The 20,923-nt window shown below is 37.2% G+C and overlaps 1 protein-coding gene across 9 annotated transcripts in view; it reads left to right on the top strand.

The window, feature by feature from the left end:
* LYST (lysosomal trafficking regulator) overlaps positions 1-20,923 on the top strand; it is a 176,208-nt gene that overhangs the window by 117,677 nt on the left and 37,608 nt on the right. For 7 of the 9 annotated variants that reach the window (XM_086382817.1, XM_086382820.1, XM_086382815.1 and 4 more), the window contains 9 exons: positions 1,078-1,254; positions 1,829-1,905; positions 2,051-2,239; positions 4,277-4,422; positions 4,509-4,605; positions 5,369-5,430; positions 7,261-7,316; positions 9,371-9,523; positions 15,811-16,055. In XM_086382817.1, coding sequence (XP_086238943.1) covers positions 1,078-1,254; positions 1,829-1,905; positions 2,051-2,239; positions 4,277-4,422; positions 4,509-4,605; positions 5,369-5,430; positions 7,261-7,316; positions 9,371-9,523; positions 15,811-16,055 — 1,202 coding nt within the window. The remainder of the gene's footprint in view (positions 1-1,077; positions 1,255-1,828; positions 1,906-2,050; positions 2,240-4,276; positions 4,423-4,508; positions 4,606-5,368; positions 5,431-7,260; positions 7,317-9,370; positions 9,524-15,810; positions 16,056-20,923) is intronic. The other 2 variants (XM_086382818.1, XM_086382821.1) reach the window with 1 other exon arrangement.

The raw sequence follows: 20,923 nt of genomic DNA on the forward strand, positions 1-20,923 counted from the left end.
TATTCACATACTGAATACTGACATCCTAACTGGTTTTAGAGTTTTTCACCTTTTGTTCTCCCCAGGGAATAGTGAATGCTTAAAAATGGATCCAAAGATACTTTTTTGTTCTGGTATTTTCTCCGGTGTTTATTCTCCTAAGCAGAAATTAAAGAGACTCTTACCTTAAAGTTTAAAGGAAAGTTTCCCTTCCAGTTCAGCAATGGCACCCCACTCCAGTGCTCTTGCCTGGAAAATCCCATGGACGGAGGAGCCTGGTAGGCTTCAGTCCATGGAGTCGCTAAGAGTCGGACACGACTGAGCGACTTCACTTTCACTTTTCGCTTTCATGCATTGGAGAAGGAAATGGCAACCCACTCCAGTGTTCTTGCCTGGAGAATCCCAGGGACGGGGGAGCCTGGTGGGCTGCCGTCTATGGGGTCGCACAGAGTTGGACACGACTGAAGTGACTTAGCATATGAGAAGGACTAAGAATTATTTTCCTTCATCCCAAGCTTATTTTCTGTATTCCTTTAGCAAACCCTCTCTAAAATTCTTTCCCCAAAAGCTTGTGTGCTTGCTTTTTTCCTTCTTTCCTTTATTACTTCTATTCCTTTCTTCTTTTTTTTCCTCTTTTTTCCATTTTTTTACCTTTAACAATAAAAATTTTCAAACATACTAAGAAAAATAGAGACTAGTGAATACTTAATGAATACCATATGACCATCTCATAGGTCTAACTATTGTTAGTATTTTTATCATATTTATCATAATTTTTTTCCTGAGGTATTTTAAAGTAAATTATATAAATCATGACATTTTTTCAAAAGACTTTTTTATGTCACCATAACAACATTATTATACCTAACAAAATTAGCATATACTCTAATGTCATCATATACTCGGTGCATAATCATGTGAGAATTTCTTCAGTTGTCCCCAAAATGTCTTTTTAGCTGATTTATTTAAACCAGATTCAGCCAAATAAATGCAGCAATAAAATTTAATTTACTGTTAAAGAATTTAAATGTAAGAAATAAACATTCTTTATGACTTAAAAATTTTTTAATTAAAAAAATTGTTACTTTTTTTTTAAAGCATGGAGCCAAATTAGTTTTGTATTTGTCAGAGTTGATACATAATCACAAAGATGAATTGACTGAAGAAGAACTAGACACAGCAGAACTGCTTATGAATGCTTTAAAATTATGTGGTCATAAGTGCATCCCTCCCAGTGCATCAACAAAATCAGACCTTATTAGAGTGATCAAAGAGGTGAGTCAGTGAAACCATAAGAAACAGTTTTCTTAGGAGATCCCATTGACTGTAACTAAAGAATGATTGAGAGATTTTTTTATTATAGAGTACCACTGATGGTGAATTTCAAATGATAATTTTCTTATACTTTATATTGCTTTTTTAATATGAGAAAACAAATAATCTTATTTTAAGGAGCATTTTATTCTCTTTGGTCATCCATATTCATTACCACTAGCTTTCAGGGAAGAAAAAGGTTTTAATAATGACAAGCAAGTTGAATCCTCAGCCTCAAGTTCTCAGTTCTTTAGTGAAAAAGCAAACTAAGGAAGCAAGCAGCTATGCAAACCCATTGGGTTTGGCAGCCCTAGTTAACTATTCCACCCTGATTTCTGTGACCCAAAGTGTGTGGAACCAAAGGGGAATTAGAACATTATTTAAGTAGGTGATTATTTTAATATTCTGGTCTCCAGGAGACAATTTTTTTTTTCCTTTGTTAACTTGGTTTTAAATTTAGTTTGCTGGGTTCTGTGCCAGTGTTAAATGATAAATAATAAGTTTTATATAGTATATTATTATCTAAATCTTTTAGGAACAAAGGAAATATGAAACTGAAGAAGGTGTGAATAAAGCCAACTGGCAGAAAACAGTTAATAATAATCAGCAAAGGTAGGATTTCACGTGTGCTAAAAGTTATGTCTTTTAGGAGCCCCATTATATTTTGCATATGCTTTTAGCTTTAATGTACCATGTTTTGATATACATTTAATGTTCCTATACATACGCTTAACTTACAGGCTTCTTGTCTGTTTAGTCTCTTTCAGCGTTTGGATTCAAAATCAAAGGATATATCTAAAATAGCTGCAGATATCACCCAGGCAGTGTCTCTTTCCCAAGGGATTGAGAGAAAAAAGGTGATCCAGCATATCAGAGGAATGTACAAAGTGGATCTGAGTGCCAGCAGACACTGGCAGGAGCTTATTCAACAACTGACGCATGACAGGTGGGCAATGTGGGAGGGCTTTCAGTGGTCTTGCACGAATGTTTTATATTGATGTTATTTTCACTCTAGAATAAAATTCATAATACTATCTCATTAGCTTAAATATTTCTGTTTAATAATTTGTAATTTATTTCCTCTTAAAGAATATACCCAAGAGAATTTTTTAATTCTTAGGAGGGAGAAAAAAATAATGAGAGAGACATTAGCTCTTCCAGAGAGTAATATCTGTTTACTGGCTTTCTTTTTAAAATATCTTTGCAAAAGAATAGGGAAATCACTGAAACAAGACAGTTGGGAAATACATCTTTTTCTAGTTAAGACTTCAGTAACACAGTTAAAAAGATGCATCACAAATAGTGAAAAGAGGGAAATTAAAATAGTATTCTCTGAATTTGGTTAACATAACTGATTAGTATTATGACTTTGAGGAGCTATATACTAAAGCAAATTCCAGGTGAATGAATGAATTAAACTTAAAAAGTTTACAAAGCAGGATAAAATAGAGTATTTATCAACTCTGATAGATAACTTCCTAAAATCAAACACAATTGAAGAAACTATAAAGAAGAAATTAATGGCTTTGAACTTTCATTTTTTTCCAGTGTATTTAACAAGCATAGCCACAACAAAACATCAAAATTTATTTTCAGCATGTATTTCAAAGTTAGTATTTTTATTATTTTAAAATCATAGAAGTTTGAAAATAAAAATTTAAATCCCAAAAGTTTGAGCAAAAGACATGAATATATTCTTCACATAAGACAAGTAGAATTAATAAGCAGATGGGAAAAATTGAATATTGCTAGAGGCTAATTTAGTTTTTAAAAATTTTTAGATACTATATTTTACCTTTTATGTTAAAATAAAAAGTTTTTTTAGGAACTCATCTCCACAGTAGGAAGAATGTATCTTAGCTCTTGATCAGAGGTTTGGTGGCATTGTATACTTTGACATAATATATCAGGAACCGTATAAACAATTTATTTCTAGTTCCAGTTATTCTATTTTAGTGATTCTATCCTAAGAAAAATATTCAAAATATGCAAAATCAATAAAAACAAAAATTTTCATCTCTGCATTTTTTATGTTAGTGAATGAATTAGAAACAACTAAGTATATAACAGTAGTAATAAATACAGTATGATCTTTTCACTCAATATAATATTAGCCATTTAAAATAATAATAAAGAAGGCAGGATATAGGAATGTGTATATAAGAAAATATGTGTGTATATGAGTTATAACTGTAATTTTAAAAAATGAAAATCACTAACAGTATTTTGGTATGTTTGGGGTAGTAGAATTAAGGGTAATTTACTTCTTTTATCTATTTCTAAAAACTATTTCCTTTCATTTCAAATGTTAATTATTTTAAAACATTTTTAGAAATGTAATTGCTACAAAAATGAATAATTTTGATTGTTACATTAGATAATAGACAAAATGGGAAATGAAAAAAATTTATTTGGAAATTGATTTTTTTTCTTTAGTTGACCATACTAAGTCTAATATATCACAAAGCATATATAGTAGTCATGCTGTATCTTTTTAAAAATGTAATAGGTATAAGAAACTAGTAGCAGAGCTTGCCTTGAGGCAAGGAGACTGGACTCCAGAGCAGAGGGATACTTTTTTTTTTGTTACTCTTCTGTACTGTGTGTATGCAGTGTGTTTGTGCTCGGTTGCTCAGTTGTGTCCAACTCTTTGCAACCCCATGGACTGCAGCCTTCCAGGCTCCTCTGTCCATGGGATTCTCCAGGCAAGAATACTGGAGTGGGTTGCCATTTCCTCCTCCAGGGGATCTTCCTGACCCAGGGATCGAACTTGCGTTGTCTGAGTCTCCTGCATTGGCAGGCAGATTCTTTACCACTGAGCCACCTGGAAAGCCATGTGTATGCATATCCCTGTCTAGTTATATAAATAGTTGGATTTTTCAATTGAGTGGATCAGTTTTGACTTATGTGTTAAATATTTACATAGTTTTTTTAAGTTATAAGTACTTCAAATTGCCACTTGAACCTTTCTTTCTACTTGTAGAGCAGTCTGGTATGACCCCATCTACTATCCAACTTCATGGCAGTTGGATCCAACAGAAGGGCCAAATCGAGAGAGGAGACGTTTACAGAGATGTTACTTAACTATTCCAAATAAGTATCTGCTTAGGGATCGACAGAAATCAGAAGGTAATAGTGCCTTCTTGACTCAACATATAAATAGCAGATAACTGTGGTCATTACACAAAGATGATGTAATCTCTTTTCCTCAACAGATGTGGTCAAGCCACCACTCTCTTACCTATTTGAAGACAAAACTCATTCTTCTTTCTCTTCTACTGTAAAAGACAAAGCTGCAAGTGAGTCTATAAGGTAAATTTGAATCCATAAGACATCTTCTCTTGTTGAATGTGTTAAATACTTTAATAGTCTATTGCAGTGCTTATATGATGCTTATTTTAGATAATGCAATGGTTTAAGAAAAGACCTGAACATGGCTCAAGAGAGGACAAAGTTGAATGCCTGAAATCCAAAGAGAACAGAGTTTTGATAGAGAGTTTTCACTGGACTTCAGTCTTAGTCTGTTATGTGAGGAAGATAAGTCACACCTAACATGTCATAGCATTGTTGAGGATTGTGGGTCAGTATGGTAACTATTGATAGGACTGTCACTGTGGTTGTAGTGGAGGTTGTTATCAGGCCCATTTTATAGATAAAAAACTTGAGAGTCAAGATTAAGTGACTGGACTAAAGAATAGAAGAACTTTTCTGACTCTGAATCCCCCTTTGCTCCTAGAACGCTCCATTTCTTTCCTGTGTTTGTTCAGAGGCATGAACCAATGTTTGCTTATGTACTGCAAAATATAAAATATTGAAGTTTCTTTTAAATAACTGAGTCTTGTATTCTGTGTAGGGTGTAGGGATCATTCACCTTTTCTAAAAGTTGCCGTTATTTTCTCTGCCATTATAATGTCAGAAATGAGAAAATATTTTCATGTGGACTCTAACAAGACATTATATGCTTTTGAAATTCTTGTCTGCTCTGCTGAAATCTTCTACTAGATAAAATAAAGCTTTTATTCTCTGAAATTGTTCAAAACATTTAATCATAGTAATTTTAAATATGTTTTGACAGAGTCAATCGAAGGTGTATCAGCGTTGCACCATCTAGAGAGACAGCTGGTGAATTGTTATTAGGTAAGTTACATTTTGAAGATTTTTATACATATTCACTGCGCCTATTTTATTCTTAGATAATTTAAAACATTGTTTTGACAGACTGCCATTAAATGAGATAAACTGTCTCTAATATTGTATAGGTTATTTTGCCTTAACATTGTCTATAATGCATATGACTCATGAATGTGAAGAAATGAACAGTCTTATTTTCTGAAAAGCATATAAACAGCATTTTAATTTTTATAAAGTTAACTTTCTTCATGAGTATACATTTTTAAATTTGTTTTTTTTATTATGTATCAGTTTTTAATTCTAAAGTAAAGAATCATTAGTATGTTTATATGCCTACTGTTTTAATGGATATCCCTATACACATGAAATATATCCACCTCGAGATTATTCTTAATTTATATTCCTCATTGTACTTCTGAGAGAAAGGCCAAGACTATCCGTGGATAGTTACATTTAGTGAGAAATTTTTTCCTCAAGACATGAAGGAATAGTATTAAACCACGTAGTCTCTATTTCCTTAAAGAACTGATTTGTATACTGTGGGCCAGTTGTTCTCAAATCAGGGGCATCCAGATCACATGGGAACATCTAAGAAAAACGAATTCTCAGGCCCCTGCCCAGAGCCACTGAATCTGAAACTCTGTGGATGGGGTCCAGACATTACATTTTTATACACCCTGCAGTGATTCTGACACACCCTCAAATTAGAGAGTCACTGCAGTAGGCTACAGCTCTATAGCCTCAAAGCCCTAACTTGCAGAGTTTCAGGCTTGCCAGGGCTGAGCCCCACAGTCACTAGGATGGAGATGGTGCCCTTCTCTGAGCTGTCCATGCCAGGGCTCAGGGTGACCAGCATCCAGTGCAGAGCTCCAGGAAGTTCCCACCGTTTGGATACATGATGTAGGGATGTGCATTACTAACAGCCTCTCAAGCAGGAAAATTGGGGGGACTGTCTGAGCCCTGATGGAGCCATCAGAGGTCAGACAGTAAAAAATCTGCCTGTAGCACAGAAGACGCGGGTTCGGTCCCTGAATTAGGAAGATCCTCTGGAGGAGGGAATGGCTACCCACTCCAGTATTCTTGCCTGGAGAATTCCATGGACAGAGAAACTTGGCATGCTACAGCCCATGGGGTTGCAAAGAGTCGAACATGACTAAGCGACTAACACGTTACTTTTCTGCCCTATTGAGTGTTTAAGTCAGCAAAATAATTAAGGATTCCTCTTTTGCTAGAAAATTTAGTTTATAACTTGAATTCAGTTAATGTGTACAAAATAAAGTAATATGCCAGTAACCTAAGAAAAATACTGGTAATAATAAACAGCCAGCACTTTTTAGCACTAAGCACCACTGTTAATAAACATTTTACATATATTCTATATAATTCCCACAGTAACCCTATGAAATAGAGTCTTCTCCCTACCCCATTCTTTTTATAAGGAAACTAAAGCACAGTGGGGTTAGGCAGCTTGCCCAGGATCTCATGGATGCTATTCAAAAATGAAAGTGAAAGTGAAGTTGCTCAGTCATGTCCAATTCTGTGACCCCGTGGACTGTAGCCCACCAGGCTCCTCCGTCCATGGGATTCTCCAGGCAAGAATACTGGAGTGGGTTGCCATTTCCTTCTCCAGGGGATCTTCCTGACCCAGGGATCAAACCCAGGTCTCTCACATTGCAGGCAGACACTTTAACCTCTGAGCCATACTTACTGAGTATTAAGAACTCCTTCTGGGTTCTGTGATTCAAATTCGGTCCAGTTGACTCCAGAGGTGCTTTTAACTATATAAGATAATAGTGCACAGACATTTATAAACTCACAACCAATTATTTTCTGCAGGTAAATGTGGAATGTATTTTGTGGAAGATAACGCTTCTGATACAGTTGAGTGTTCTGTGAGTAGTGGTTTAAATTTGCGTTTATATGAATCTAGACAAATTCCCACATGTATAAGTTTAATACAGCCAGAAAGCAGGTAGAACTGTTAAGAGTTCATTTCTTGTCACACTCAGTATAAATTTGTCTGAATTCCAGTTTTTAAGATAATTTTAAAAAGAAGACCATAAGAAGACCATGCCATCCGCTCTGACTCATGTTCTGAGTTTCATAGCAGCAAGTATTATGGGTCAGATTCTGAAGCATTCGTATTATTTCAGTTTATGTCCGTTCTTTCTCACCACTATCCTCTGTAGCATCAAACTTCTTGCTACTCCCTGTTTATTGTCACATACATTTGCCTTCAAAAAGAAAGAAAAATATTGTCTGATTTAGTAACTTAAGTAATCCTAATGTTCACTTAGCTTAGTAGTCATAATTTTTATTCTTCTGGAAATACGTACATTAATCTGAAAATAACAAAAAGGACTCAATTCACATTTTGGTACAGTAAACATTTTATTTGTTTGAATTCATTTACATGCCATTAAAATACTGCTTTGAGAGTCCTGTAACAGGAGAAATAAGGCTCTTTGTTTCAGAAGTTCTAAAGCCAGGAATTCATAAGGATGCATTTAAATAAGACTATGTATGATTTACTGGTTAATACATATTTGATTCAAAGAAATTAGGGAGTGAAAACATAAAATATTATTGTAAAGTAAATCATGTTAAAAAAATCATTAAAGTATTTCATGTAATCCCCCAAAATTGAATAGGCATTATTTTGTGATTTACATAGCAATTACTACAGTATTTATCCCAGCTAACAAAAGTATAGTTATGTAATTTTTAAAGATGTATCTTTTTAGAACAAAAGAGTTTAATAGTTGATACATGAATCAGCTTTTTTTCTGGATGGGTCCAAAAGATGACCCTTTCCACCTAAATGGAAGCTCTAAAAAGACCCTTGCTTTTTAATAATTGAAGGATCCTTCCTTTCTGTGTACTTTTGTAGCATTTGTGCTTATTTCCTGTGTGACATTTGCTGTCTTGCCTTTCCAAAACATGTGCAAATATCCTGTGCCCCCTTTTTATCATGTATAGATTTATTTCATGCAGAGCACTTAGCAAGCACCTTGCCTGTAGATGCTTAATTAATGTTTGTTAAATTGAAAGTATGTTACATGTTGAAGCTAAACAGGGAGGAATTTGGTTTTAAGAATGAGAATATTACCTTTGCATTAAAACATTTTGCTTTCCTTGTAATATATTTCCTGCCTCTATTTCTAAAAATTAGTTGGGACACAGTAAGACACACATAGAGCAGACCAAAGTGTCACTTCCTCCTTACTGCTGTTTTTCAAATTTCTCTTTATTTTTGACTCCTAGAGATTTCATTTTCCCTTACTTTCTTGCAAGCTGAGCTATACATTTAAAAGAATATTTGCTTACTAAAAGAAATCAGTCTGAAAAGTCTACATACTTTATGATTCCAACCGTATGACTTTCCAGAAAAAGGAAAACAGTAGAGGCAACAAAAAGATCAGCGGCAGCTGGGTGGAGCAGAAGGGAATCTCACAGCAGTGAGACTGTTCTGTATGGTACTGTAATGTGGACACATGTCATTAAACATTTGTCAAAACCCATGTGACCTACACAACACCGAGATTAAACTATGGGCTTTAGTTAAGAATAATCTATTCCATAGTGGCTCATCAGTTGTAACACATGTACTACATGAGCACGAGATGTTCACCGTAGCGAAACTGAGTGCAGAAAAGCTATATGTGGGAACTCCATACTATCTGCTCAGTTTATAAACATAAAACTTATCTGGAAAATACAGCCTATTAACAAAGTTTAAATGAAGTTTATTAACTCAGTTGTTTTTAGATTTTATCCAGCATTTTGAAGTGTTTAGTAGCAGGAAGATTTTTAGAGAATCTTATCTGCTACTTTGCCACAGAAGGAAGGCTTTATATTGTATTTTGATAGTGTTTTAAAATGTAAAATTAAAGAGATTCTATTTCATGTAGAGCAAATGCTTTCATGTCATTTCCTTTGACTTTAGAACCTTCAAGGAGAATTGGAACCAGCATCGTTTTCCTGGACATATGAAGAAATTAAAGAAGTTCACAAGCGTTGGTGGCAGTTGAGGGATAATGCTGTAGAAATATTTTTAACAAATGGCAGAACACTCCTGTTAGCATTTGATAACACCAAGGTAAATTTGCCTATATTAATAGATATACTTTTTCAAAAAGATCATGGAATCAGTTTAATTACACTCATACTGACTAAATGAAGTTTTAACTTATTTAAACTTTAACTATTTCTGAAGTCAAATGAAAATTACCCTATTTCTTAGTACTGATTAAAGTAAATCTTTGGTTATGTTAGGACTATTTTTGTCCTCCAAAACTGTATTAAATTTTTATTCCCCAGAGTGACTGTATCTGTAATAAGTAAATAAATGAATGTATAACCAACCTGAAGTAGTTTAACCTTGATAGTAGATTTCATTTTTGACAAACCCTTTCTTGACTGCCACATTGCTTCAGCTACTGTGTGTCTGCTTGTCTTGATAGAAAACCTCTTGGAAGAAATAGTGTATGCTTGCTGCTTCCAGTTCCTCTCCTCAGATTCTCTTTTGAGATGCTCCAGTCAGATTTTTTCCTCACCACCCTACCTGTAACCTCTGGTCAGCATCACCAGTGACCTGGATGTTGCTAAACCCTACAGTTGTGTTTCTTAGTCTTCATCTTACTTGACTTAGCAGCAGCATTTGACACAGCTGATTATTCTTTCTGTAAAGAAAGTGTGGGGAAAACCTTCCTCACTGGACTTCTGCATTAAAGTCTAATTGGCATCTCAAATTTAACATGGACAAAACTGACTTCTAATTTTCCCCCTAAAATCTCCAGTTTTCCCCAGCTCCATAAATGGCAACTCCAACCTTTCTGCTTGGCCAGTTCAAAAACCTTGGGGTTATCCTTGACTCCTCTTATTCTGTCATCCCACTTATTCTGACTCCTCTTAATTATGTGCTCTTATTCAGTTGGTTCGCCCCTCAAACTATACCCAGAATCTGAGTGTTTCCACTGCTGCCATCCTGGTCTAAGCCACTGTCAGCTCTTGCATAAATCATTGCACTAGCCTCCTCACTGGCCTCACTGCTTCCACACTCCCTCTTCTTTCAGACTGCTCTCAACACAGCAGTTAAAATGGGTCAGATCGTGCGATTCCTCTCCTCAGAGCCCTCTGACCACTTTCTTTGTCATTGCATTAAAGCCAGGACCTTACAGTGTTGAATAACCTTCAGATCAGATCAGATCAGTCGCTAGTCATGTCCGACTCTTTGCTAGCCCATGAATCGCAGCACACGAGGTCTCCCTGTCCATCACCAACTCCTGGAGTTCACTCAGACTCACGTACATCGAGTCAGTGATGCCATCCAGCCATCTCATCCTCTGTCGTCCCCTTCTTCTCCTGCCCCCAATTCCTCCCAGCATCAGAGTCTTTTCCAATGAGTCAACTCTTCGCATGAGGTGGCCAAAGTACTGGAGTTTCAGCTTCAGCATCATTCCTTTCAAAGAAATCCCAGGGCTGATCTCCTTCAGAATGGACTGGTTGGATCTCCTTGCAGTCCAAGGGACTCTCAAGAGTCTTCTCCAACACCACAGTTCAAAAGCATCAATTCTTCAGCACTCAGCCTTCTTCACAGTCCAACTCTCACATCCATACCTGACCACAGGAAAAACCATAGCTTTGACTAGACGAACCTTTGTTGGCAAAGTAATGTCTCTGCTTTTCAATATGCTATCTAGGTTGGTCATAACTCTCCTTCCAAGGAGTAAGCAGCTTTTAATTTCATGGCTGCAGTCACCATCTGCAGTGATTTTGGAGCCCAAAAAAAGAAAGTCTGACACTGTTTCCACTGTTTCCCCATCTATTTCCCATGAAGTGATGGGACCAGATGCCATGATCTTTGTTTTCTGAATGTTGAGCTTTAAGCCAACTTTTTCATTCTCCACTTTCACTTTCATCAAGAGGCTTTTTAGTTCTTCTTCACTTTCTGTCATAAGGGTGGTGTCATCTGCATATCTGAGGTTATTGATATTTCTCCCGGCAATCTTGATTCCAGCTTGTGTTTCTTCCAGTCCAACGTTTCTCATGATGTACTCTGCATAGAAGTTAAATAAGCAGGGTGACAATATACAGCTGATGTACTCCTTTCCCTATTTGGAACCAGTCTGTTGTTCCATGTCCAGTTCTAACTGTTGCTTCCTGACCTGCATACAAATTTCTCAAGAGGCAGATCAGGTGGTCTGGTATTCCCATCTCTTTCAGAATGTTCCACAGTTGATTGTGATCCACACAGTCAAAGGCTTTGGCATAATCAATAAAGCAGAAATCGATGTTTTTCTGAAACTTGCTTTTTCCATGATCCAGCGGATGTTGGCAATTTGGTCTCTGGTTCCTTTGCCTTTTCTAAACCCAGCTTGAACATCAGGAAGTTCACGGTTCACATATTGCTGAAGCCTGGCTTGGAGAATTTTGAGCATTACTTTACTAGCGTGTGAGATGAGTGCAATTGTGCGATAGTTTGAGCATTTTTTGGCATTGCCTTTCTTTGGGATTGGAATGAAAACTGACCTTTCCCAGTCCTGTGGCCACTGCTGAGTTTTCCAAATTTGCTGGCATATTGAGTGCAGCACTTTCACAGCATCATCTTTCAGGATTTGGAATAGTTCAACTGGAATTCTATCACCTCCACTAGCTTTGTCCGTAGTGATGCTTTCTAAGGCCCACTTGACGTCACATTCCAGGATGTCTGGCTCTAGATGAGTGATCACACCATCGTGATTATCTGGGTCGTGAAGATCTTTTTTGTACAGTTCTGTGTATTCTTGCCATCTCTTCTTAATATCTTCTGCTTCTGTTAGGTCCATACCATTTCTGTCCTTTATCAAGCCCATCTTTGCATGAAATATTCCTTTGGTATCTCTAATTTTCTTGAAGAGATCTCTAGTCTTTCCCATTCTGTCGTTTTCCTCTATTTCTTTGCATTATCGCTGAAGAAGGCTTTCTTATCTCTTCTTGCTATTCTTTGGAACTCTGCATTCAGATGCTTATATCTTTCCTTTTCTCCTTTGCTTTTCGCTTCTCTTCTTTTCACAGCTATTTGTAAGGCCTCCCCAGACAGCCATTTTGCTTTTTTGCATTTCTTTTCCATGGGGATGGTCTTGATCCCTGTCTCCTGTACAATGTCATGAACCTCATTCCATAGTTCATCAGGCACTCTATCAGATCTAGTCCCTTAAATCTATTTCTCACTTCCACTGTATAATCATAAGGGACTTGATTTAGGTCATACCTAATGGTCATACTGAATGGTCTAGTGGTTTTCCCTACTTTCTTCAATTTAAGTCTGAATTTGGCAATAAGGAGTTCAAGGTCTGAGCCACAGTCAGCTCCCCATCTTGTTTTTGCTGACTGTATAGAGCTTCTCCATCTTTGGCTGCAAAGAATATAATCAATCTGATTTCAGTGTTGACCATCTGGTGATGTCCACGTGTAGAGTCTTCTCTTGTGTTGTTGGAAGAGGGTGTTTGTTACGACCAGTGCATTTTCTTGGCAAAACTCTATTAGTCATTGCCCTGCTTCATTCCGTATTCCAAGGCCAAATTTGCCTGTTACTCCAGGTGTTTCTTGACTTCCTACTTTTGCATTCCAGTCCCCTATAATGAAAAGGACATCTTTTTTGGGTGTTAGTTCTAAAAGGTCTTGTAGGTCTTCATAGAACCGTTGAACTTCAGCTTCTTCAGCATTACTGGTTGGGGCATAGACTTGGATTACTGTGATATTGAATGGTTTGCCTTGGAAACGAACAGAGATCATTCTGTTGTTTTTGAGATTGCATCCAGGTACTGCATTTTGGACTCTTTTGTTGACCATGATGGCTACTCCATTTCTTCTGAGGGATTCCTGCCCGCTGTAATAGATATAATGGTCATCTGAGTTAAATTCACCCATTCCAGTCCATTTGAGTTCGCTGATTCCTAGAATGTCGACATTCACTCTTGCCGTCTCTTGTTTGACCACTTCCAATTTGCCTTCATTCATGGACCTGACATTCCAGGTTCCTATGCAATATTGTTCTTTACAGCATCGGACCTTGCTTCTATCACCAGTCACATCCACAGCTGGGTATTGTTTTTGCTTTGGCTCCATCCCTTCATTCTTTCTGGAGTTATTTCTCCACTGATCTCCAGTAGTATATTGGGCACCTACTGACCTGGGGAGTTTCTCTTTCAGTATCCTATCATTTTGCCTTTTCATACTGTTCATGGGGTTCTCAAGGCAAGAATAGTGAAGTGGTTTGCCATTCCCTTCTCCAGTGGACCACATTCTATCATATCTCTCCACCATGACCCGCCCATCTCGGGTTGCCCCATGGGCATGGCTTAGTTTCATTGAGTTAGACAAGGCTGTGGTCCTAGTATGATTAGATTGACTAGTTTTCTGTGAGTATGGTTTCAGTGTGTTTGCCCTCTGATGCCCTCTTGCAACACCTACCATCTTACTTGGGTTTCTCTTATCTTGGGTGTGGGGTATCTCTTCACGGCTGCTCCAGCACAGCGCAGCCACTGCTCCTTACCTTGGACGAGGGGTAATTCCTCACCGCCGCCCTTCCTGACCTTCAACGTGGGATAGCTCCTCTAGGAATAACCTTAGCACTTCCTTATTCTTTCTGACCTTATCTTCTACTGTTCTATCCTTCACTCTCTCTAGTCCATCTGTGGAGACTTCCTTTTCCTTGACTATAGCAGTCACACTGATGCCTGAAAACCTCTGCACTTAGAGCTCCCTAAAATGCTGCCTAGAATGCTTTTCCTCTTAGAAATCTACATGACCCACACCCTTACTTTTTTCAGGTCCCTGATCAAATGCCCTCTTATCAGAGAGACTTCCCTGATTATGTATTTATAACAGTAACCCCTTTCTCACTCCTAGTACCAGGAATCCCTTTGTTTCCTTGACTTTCCTCTCTTTTCTCTAGAGCACTTCGTAGACTCCAACAGTGTCTGCCCAACAGAATGTAAAGACTGTTTTGTTAAGTGCTACAGCTCTAGCATCTTGAGCATACTGGTATATAGGTGCTCAGTCGATGTTTGTTGAATGAATACATGTTTCCTTTTCCTTGCAGAGTTTAGTATGCAAACTGTCATAAATTCTCTCCCACCAACCTTAGCTTCAGCATCTGGCAACCTTCAGATTTAGGCTGTAGGTAGATTTTTATTTTTGCCTTGAACTGATTCATTTTTATTTTTGATTCTGATTTTAAAAAAATAGCATAGAAGTTGCCGTCTTAACCATTTTCATGCATACAGTGTAGTAGTGTTAAGTATATTCACATTGTTGTGAACAGTCCTCCAGGTTTAGGTTCTTAAAAACCCTGTGATCTTATGCCTGTTCCATAACTAAACTCATTCTTCTTATTCACTTTTATTCTCATCCCTAATTATCCACATCTGTGGCTCATCTTCCTATGCCTGAAGCATATACACATTTAAGAGGGGTAATTCAGATTTGTTTTTAGAAAGGCCTGGTTCCTCTATTTTTTTCCATTTATTACCAATTATCATTTAATTGCTTTAGAAGAAATCAGAACACCCTTTTTCTGTGACAGCATTTTTCTGAATCTCTTTTAAAAAAGAGTTCATATATTAGTTTTCCATCAGTAGTGAAAATGAGGTATCCTGTTTTTATGTAGGATATTTTATTTCATTCTCAGGAAATAAATCTTACTGTCCCCATATTACAGAATGGGAACTACAGCACAAAGGGTTTAAGCAAGAAAAAAAACCTGGTCTGTCTAATTCAGAAAACCCTGCTCTTTCTACTACAGCGTGTTTCATGTATGTAGATGAAGACTCTTCATTTTCTTTTATTGATTTTTTTCCCTTAGGGTCTGTATGTAAGTGATTTTTCTGAACAGACTTCTTAGTCTCTTACTGATTTCTCCAGCTGCAAAACATAGTGGTTAAGAGCCAAAAGTAAATGAGTGCAACAGAGCAGAGACAGATTCAAATAGGAGGGGACTAAACTAGTGGTGTGAGTGGGGGAGAGCAGGCAGAGGGGGTACAGAGTGCAAACTGCTATGTAGGAAATGAGCCATAAGGATATACTGTACAGCACAAGGACTGTAGTCAGTATTTCATAACATTTAAATGGAGTGTAATTTATAAAAATATTGAATCACTATGTTGTACACCTGAAGCTAATATAATATTGTAAATCAACTGTACTTCAATAAATAAATATATATAGCACAACCTTTAGAGGAAGACTTAGTTGAACCTTAATTCCCCACCAGTCAGTGTTATTGGGCAAAAAGTGTTTTCTTGAAGGACTTGAGATTAGTAACATGCCTATGATATCATGGATTCTTTGGAGGAAAGTGTCAAGACTGAAAATCTGGGCTGTTTTTTTCTCCTTCTGTTCTAGGTTCGCAATGATGTATACCACAGTATACTAACAAATAACCTCCCTAATCTTCTGGAATATGGCAATATCACCGCTCTGACACATTTGTGGTATACTGGGCAAATTACTAATTTTGAGTATTTGACTCACCTAAACAAACACGCTGGCCGATCTTTCAATGATCTCATGCAGTATCCAGTGTTCCCGTTCATACTGGCAGACTATGTTAGTGAGACCCTTGACCTCAGCGACCCATCAGTCTACAGGTAACTGAAGACATCATCACCTATTGGCTTTGTCAGTGTGCTGAATTTATGTCATTAAAGTTCTTCTCATGAAAATTTTCAAACGTGCAAAAAACAGAATGAATGTGTAATAAACCCCCATATGGTTATCACCCCAACTCAATAATTATGAAAATTTTTGCCAAACTTGCATCATCTTTTTTTCCTTAAGACAAATCACACACATTTATGTCACTCGTATGTTCTATAGTATACATCTCTTAAGAAAAAAGTAAAACATTTTGTTACATAACTTCAGTGCCTTTATCATATCAAAGAAAATAAAAACAATTAATTTCATGGTATCATCTAATAGCCAGCCTATTTTTAAATGTCCCCTGATTATATAAAAGATGTCTTTTTATAGTTGATTTGTTTGAATCAGGTTCAGTATCACCTTTGGTTGCTTTGTCTCTAAAGACATAAATCTTAGAACAGCCCTTATTTTTATGTATGTATTTTTCTTCTTATTCCTAACATTGGCTTATTTAAGGAAAAAAGGTCATTTATCTTGTAGAATGTCCCCCGTTCCACATTAGCATTTAGCTTTTTTCCTCTAGCCACTGTTCCTAGGGACTGGAAATTACTTCTAAAGGCTTGCTTAGCCTCAGGTTCAACTTTTTTTTAAGCAAGAACTCTCTAGAGGTGGTGGTGTGAACTATCAGGAGGCATGTGGTATCCCACTGTTAAGGATGCTCAGGCTGATCTGTGGGTTCAGCCTCCCATTGAACTTGTTTGTTTCATTGATGATTATTTCTTGAGTCTGTGATTTCACTGGGGGTTACCGAATGGTGATTTCCTATTTTCTCATTTCTTGTATGTTTATTAGAAGAAAGCACATAAGATGAGCCTGGGACATTTTGTTGTGTCAGAGAGCAAGAAAATTAATATAGTCTTGTCAAAAGAGTGGGAGCCATATTTGCACACCCATGTTCACTGCAGCTCTATTCACATAGCCAAGAGGTGGAGGCAGCCCAGGTGCCTATCTGTGGATAAACAGTTGTGGAAAATTTGGTACATATGTAATATGGAACATTATTTAACATTATGAAGAAGGGAAGTCCTGTCACATGGAAGAACTTTGGGGATATTGTACTAAATGGAATAAGTCAGCCACAAGAAAACAAACACCATGTGATTCCACTTACGTCGGTTGTTTAGGGTAGTCAGACTCGGAGAGTTAAATGGTGTTTGTTGGGGGGTGGGGAAGGAGGGCGGATGGGGACTTGCGGAGTTGTTGCTCAGTAGGTGTAGAGTTTCAGTTTTACAAAGTGAGAAAGCTTTAAAGATCTATTGCACAACAGTGTGAATTAGTTAACACTACTGAGCTAGGTACTGGAGGGTGGCTAGATGCTAAGTTCAGTGATGTGTGTTGTTTTTACTATAATTATAGAAAAATAAAGGACTTAGGAGCCAACTTGAAGTGGCTCTCACTGCCAAAGATAGGACAATCAGAGCATCAAAAAGTATAAAGACCATAACTGATTGAAACACATTTAAGTAAAAAGAAAATACTTAAGTTAATAATAATACTCTTTAAAGGCCCCCAAAACAAAGCAAAACTAAACTCATTGGTTGCTGTTGGATGGGGCAACAGTTCTCTACTTTTGAGATTTGACCGCTAAGGAAAAGAATTAAGCTTTTATCCTGCCTTTCCTGAAATGGTTGCATTTTAGAGTAACCAAATAGCCATAGTTGATGAGGGTCTATTCTGTTTCTTTAGTTTTAAATAACATTATCTGACTATTATCAAAAAGTCAAGAAATAGCAACTCCTGGCAAGGACGTGGAGAAGAGACCCTTTGCACTCAACTGTTCCTGGGAATGTAAACTGGTGCAACCACTGTGGAAAACATAATGGAGGTTCCTCAAATATTAAAAATAAAACTGTCCTATGCTCCAGCCATTCTACTTCTGGATATTTAATCCAGAGAAAATTAAAACACTGCAGCTCAAGTTCACTGCAGCATTATTTATAGTGGCCAAGATACAGAGACAACCTAAGTGTTCATCTGTGAATGAGCAGATAAAGAAAATGCAACACAGACACACACACACAAGAATACTATTTAGTGTTAATAAAAAACAAAAACAAAAACAAGAATGAAATCTTGTGACAACATGAATGGCCCCTGAGGGCATTATGCTAAGTGAAAAAGTCAGACAAAGACAAATACCATACAGATAAGTAAGGAGAAAAGGAAAGATATACCCATTTGAATGCAGAGTTCCAGAGAATAGCAAGGAGAGATATGAAAGCCTTCCTCAGTGATCATTGCAAGGAAATAGAGGAAAACAACAGAATGGAGAGATCTCTTCAAGAAAATTAGAGATACCAAGGGAACATTGCATGCAAAGATGGACTCAAAAAGGACAGAAATGGTATGGACCTACCAGAAGCAGAAGATATTAAGAAGAGGTGGCAAGAATACACAGAAGAACTATACAAAAAAGATCTTCATGACCCAGATAATCACGATGGTATAATTACTCAGCTAGAGCCAGACATCCTGGAATGTGAAGTCAAGTGGGCCTTAGAAAGCATCACTACGAACAAAGCTAGTGGAGGTGATGGAATTCCAATTGAGCTATTTCAAATCCTAAAAGATGATGCTGTGAAAGTGCTGCACTCAATATGCCAGCAAATTTGGAAAACTCAGCAGTGGCCACAGGACTGGAAAAGGTCAGTTTTCATTCCAATCCCAAAGAAAGGCAATGCCAAAGAATGCTCAAACTACTGCACAACTGCACTCATCTCACACGCTAGTAAAGTAATGCTCAAAATTCTCCAAGCCAGGCTTCAATAGTACATGAATCGTGAACTTCCAGATGTTCAAGCTAGTTTTAGAAAAGGCAGAGGAACCAGAGATCAAATTGCCAACATCCGTTGGATTATCAAAAAGCATAAGAGTTCTAGAAAAGCATCTATTTCTGCTTGATTGACTATGCCAAAGCCTTTGACTGTGTGGATCACAATAAACTGTGGAAAATTCTGAAAGAGATGGGAATATCAGACCACCTGACCTGCCTCTTGAGAAATCCGTATGCAGGTCAGGAAGCAACAGTTAGAACTGGACATGGAACTTCAGACTGGTTCCAAATAGGGAAAGGAGTACATCAAGGCTGTATATTGTCACTCTGCTTATTTAACTTCTATGCAGAGTACATCATGAGAAACACTGGGCTGGAGGAAGCATATGCTGGAATCAAGATTGCCGGGAGAAATATCAATAACCTCAGATATGCAGATGACACCATCCTTATGGCAGAAAGCAAAGAATTAAAGAGCTTCTTGGTGAAAGTGAAAGAGGAGAGTGAAAAAGTTGGCTTAAAGCTCAACATTCAGAAAACTAAGATCATGGCATCTGGTCCCATCATTTCGTTGGCAAATAGATGGGGAAACAGTGAGAGATTTTATTTTGGGTGGCTCCAAAATCACTGCAGATGGTGACTGTAGCCATGAAATTAAAAGACGCTTACTCCTTGGAAGAAAAGTTATGACAAACCTAGACAGCATATTAAAAAGCAGAGACATTACTTTGCCAACAAAGGTCTGTCTAGTCAAGGCTATGGTTTTTCCAGTAGTCCTGTGTGGATGGTAGAGTTGGACTCTAAAGAAAGCTGAGTGCTGAAGAACTGATGCTTTTGAACTGTGGTATTGGAGAAGACTCTTGAGAGTCCCTTGGACTGTAAGGAGATCCAACCAGTCCATCCCTGAAGTGTTCATTGGAAGGACTGATGTTGAAGCTGAAATTCCAATACTTTAGCCACCTGATGCAAAGAACTGACTCATTTGAAAAGACCCTGATGCTGGGAAAGATTGAAGGCAGGAGGAGAAGGGGACAACAGAGGATGAATGGTTGGATGGCATCACCGACTCAATGGACATGAGTTTGGATAAACTCCAGGAGTTGGTGATTGACAGGGAGGCCTGGCATGCTATGGTCCATGGGGTCACAAAGAGTTGGATATGTCTGAGCAACTGAACTGAAGTGTGATCTCACTTATATATGAACTCTAAAAGTGAAAACAAAACACACAAAACAAAAAGCTAATCTCACTGATACAGAGGACAGATTGTAGGTTTCCAGAAGCATTAGGGGGTGGGGGTTGGGAGGAGTTGTGGCAAGATGGGTGAAGGGAGTCAGATGGTACAAACTTCTTGTTATGAAATAAACAAGTTATGGGGATGTGATGTAGAGCGCGGTGACTATAGTTAATAATATGCCAAGAGAGTAAATCTTAAAAGTTCTCTAACAGCACAAAAAATTTTAAGTATTTATGGTGGCACATGTTTACTAGACTTATTGTGATGATCATTTTGTAATTTTGAATATAGAGATATTGAATCATTATGTTGGATACCTGAAACCAATATAGTGTTATATGTCAATTACACTTCTCTTAGTTTAAAATTCTCTTAGTTTAAAAAAAAGTTGACTGCAAATATACTACTTAGTATATTAGAATATTTTAATTATAACTTCAAGAAATCATATTCAGTTTAATATATTTGTCAATTTAAAAAGAGCAGATGGCACATTATTTCTCTTTTAGACATTTTTATACACTGCTAATGTACATTTAAATTTATACACTACTGATATAAAGAGATGCAGTCTTTCGGAAAGACAGTTTGACTGTATATAACCAAAGAACTCTTCAGAAATTGCATACTCTGTTTCAGCAATTTAACTTCTAGGACTTTTTTCTTAGGAAATATCTTCTTAGAGTATTTTCTTAGGAAATACTTTAGGATATGTACTTGACCAGAAGGGTTACGCCTGGAAGCGAGCTTCATGAGTGCAGGAGCCAGTTCATTGCTGGTAACAGTGCAAGTAACTGAAATTT

This window comes from Bos grunniens, chromosome 28 (genome assembly GCF_055505025.1).
Source record: "Bos grunniens cultivar Pamir isolate PY7600 chromosome 28, Bosgru_T2T1.0, whole genome shotgun sequence".
NCBI lineage: Eukaryota > Metazoa > Chordata > Mammalia > Artiodactyla > Bovidae > Bos > Bos grunniens.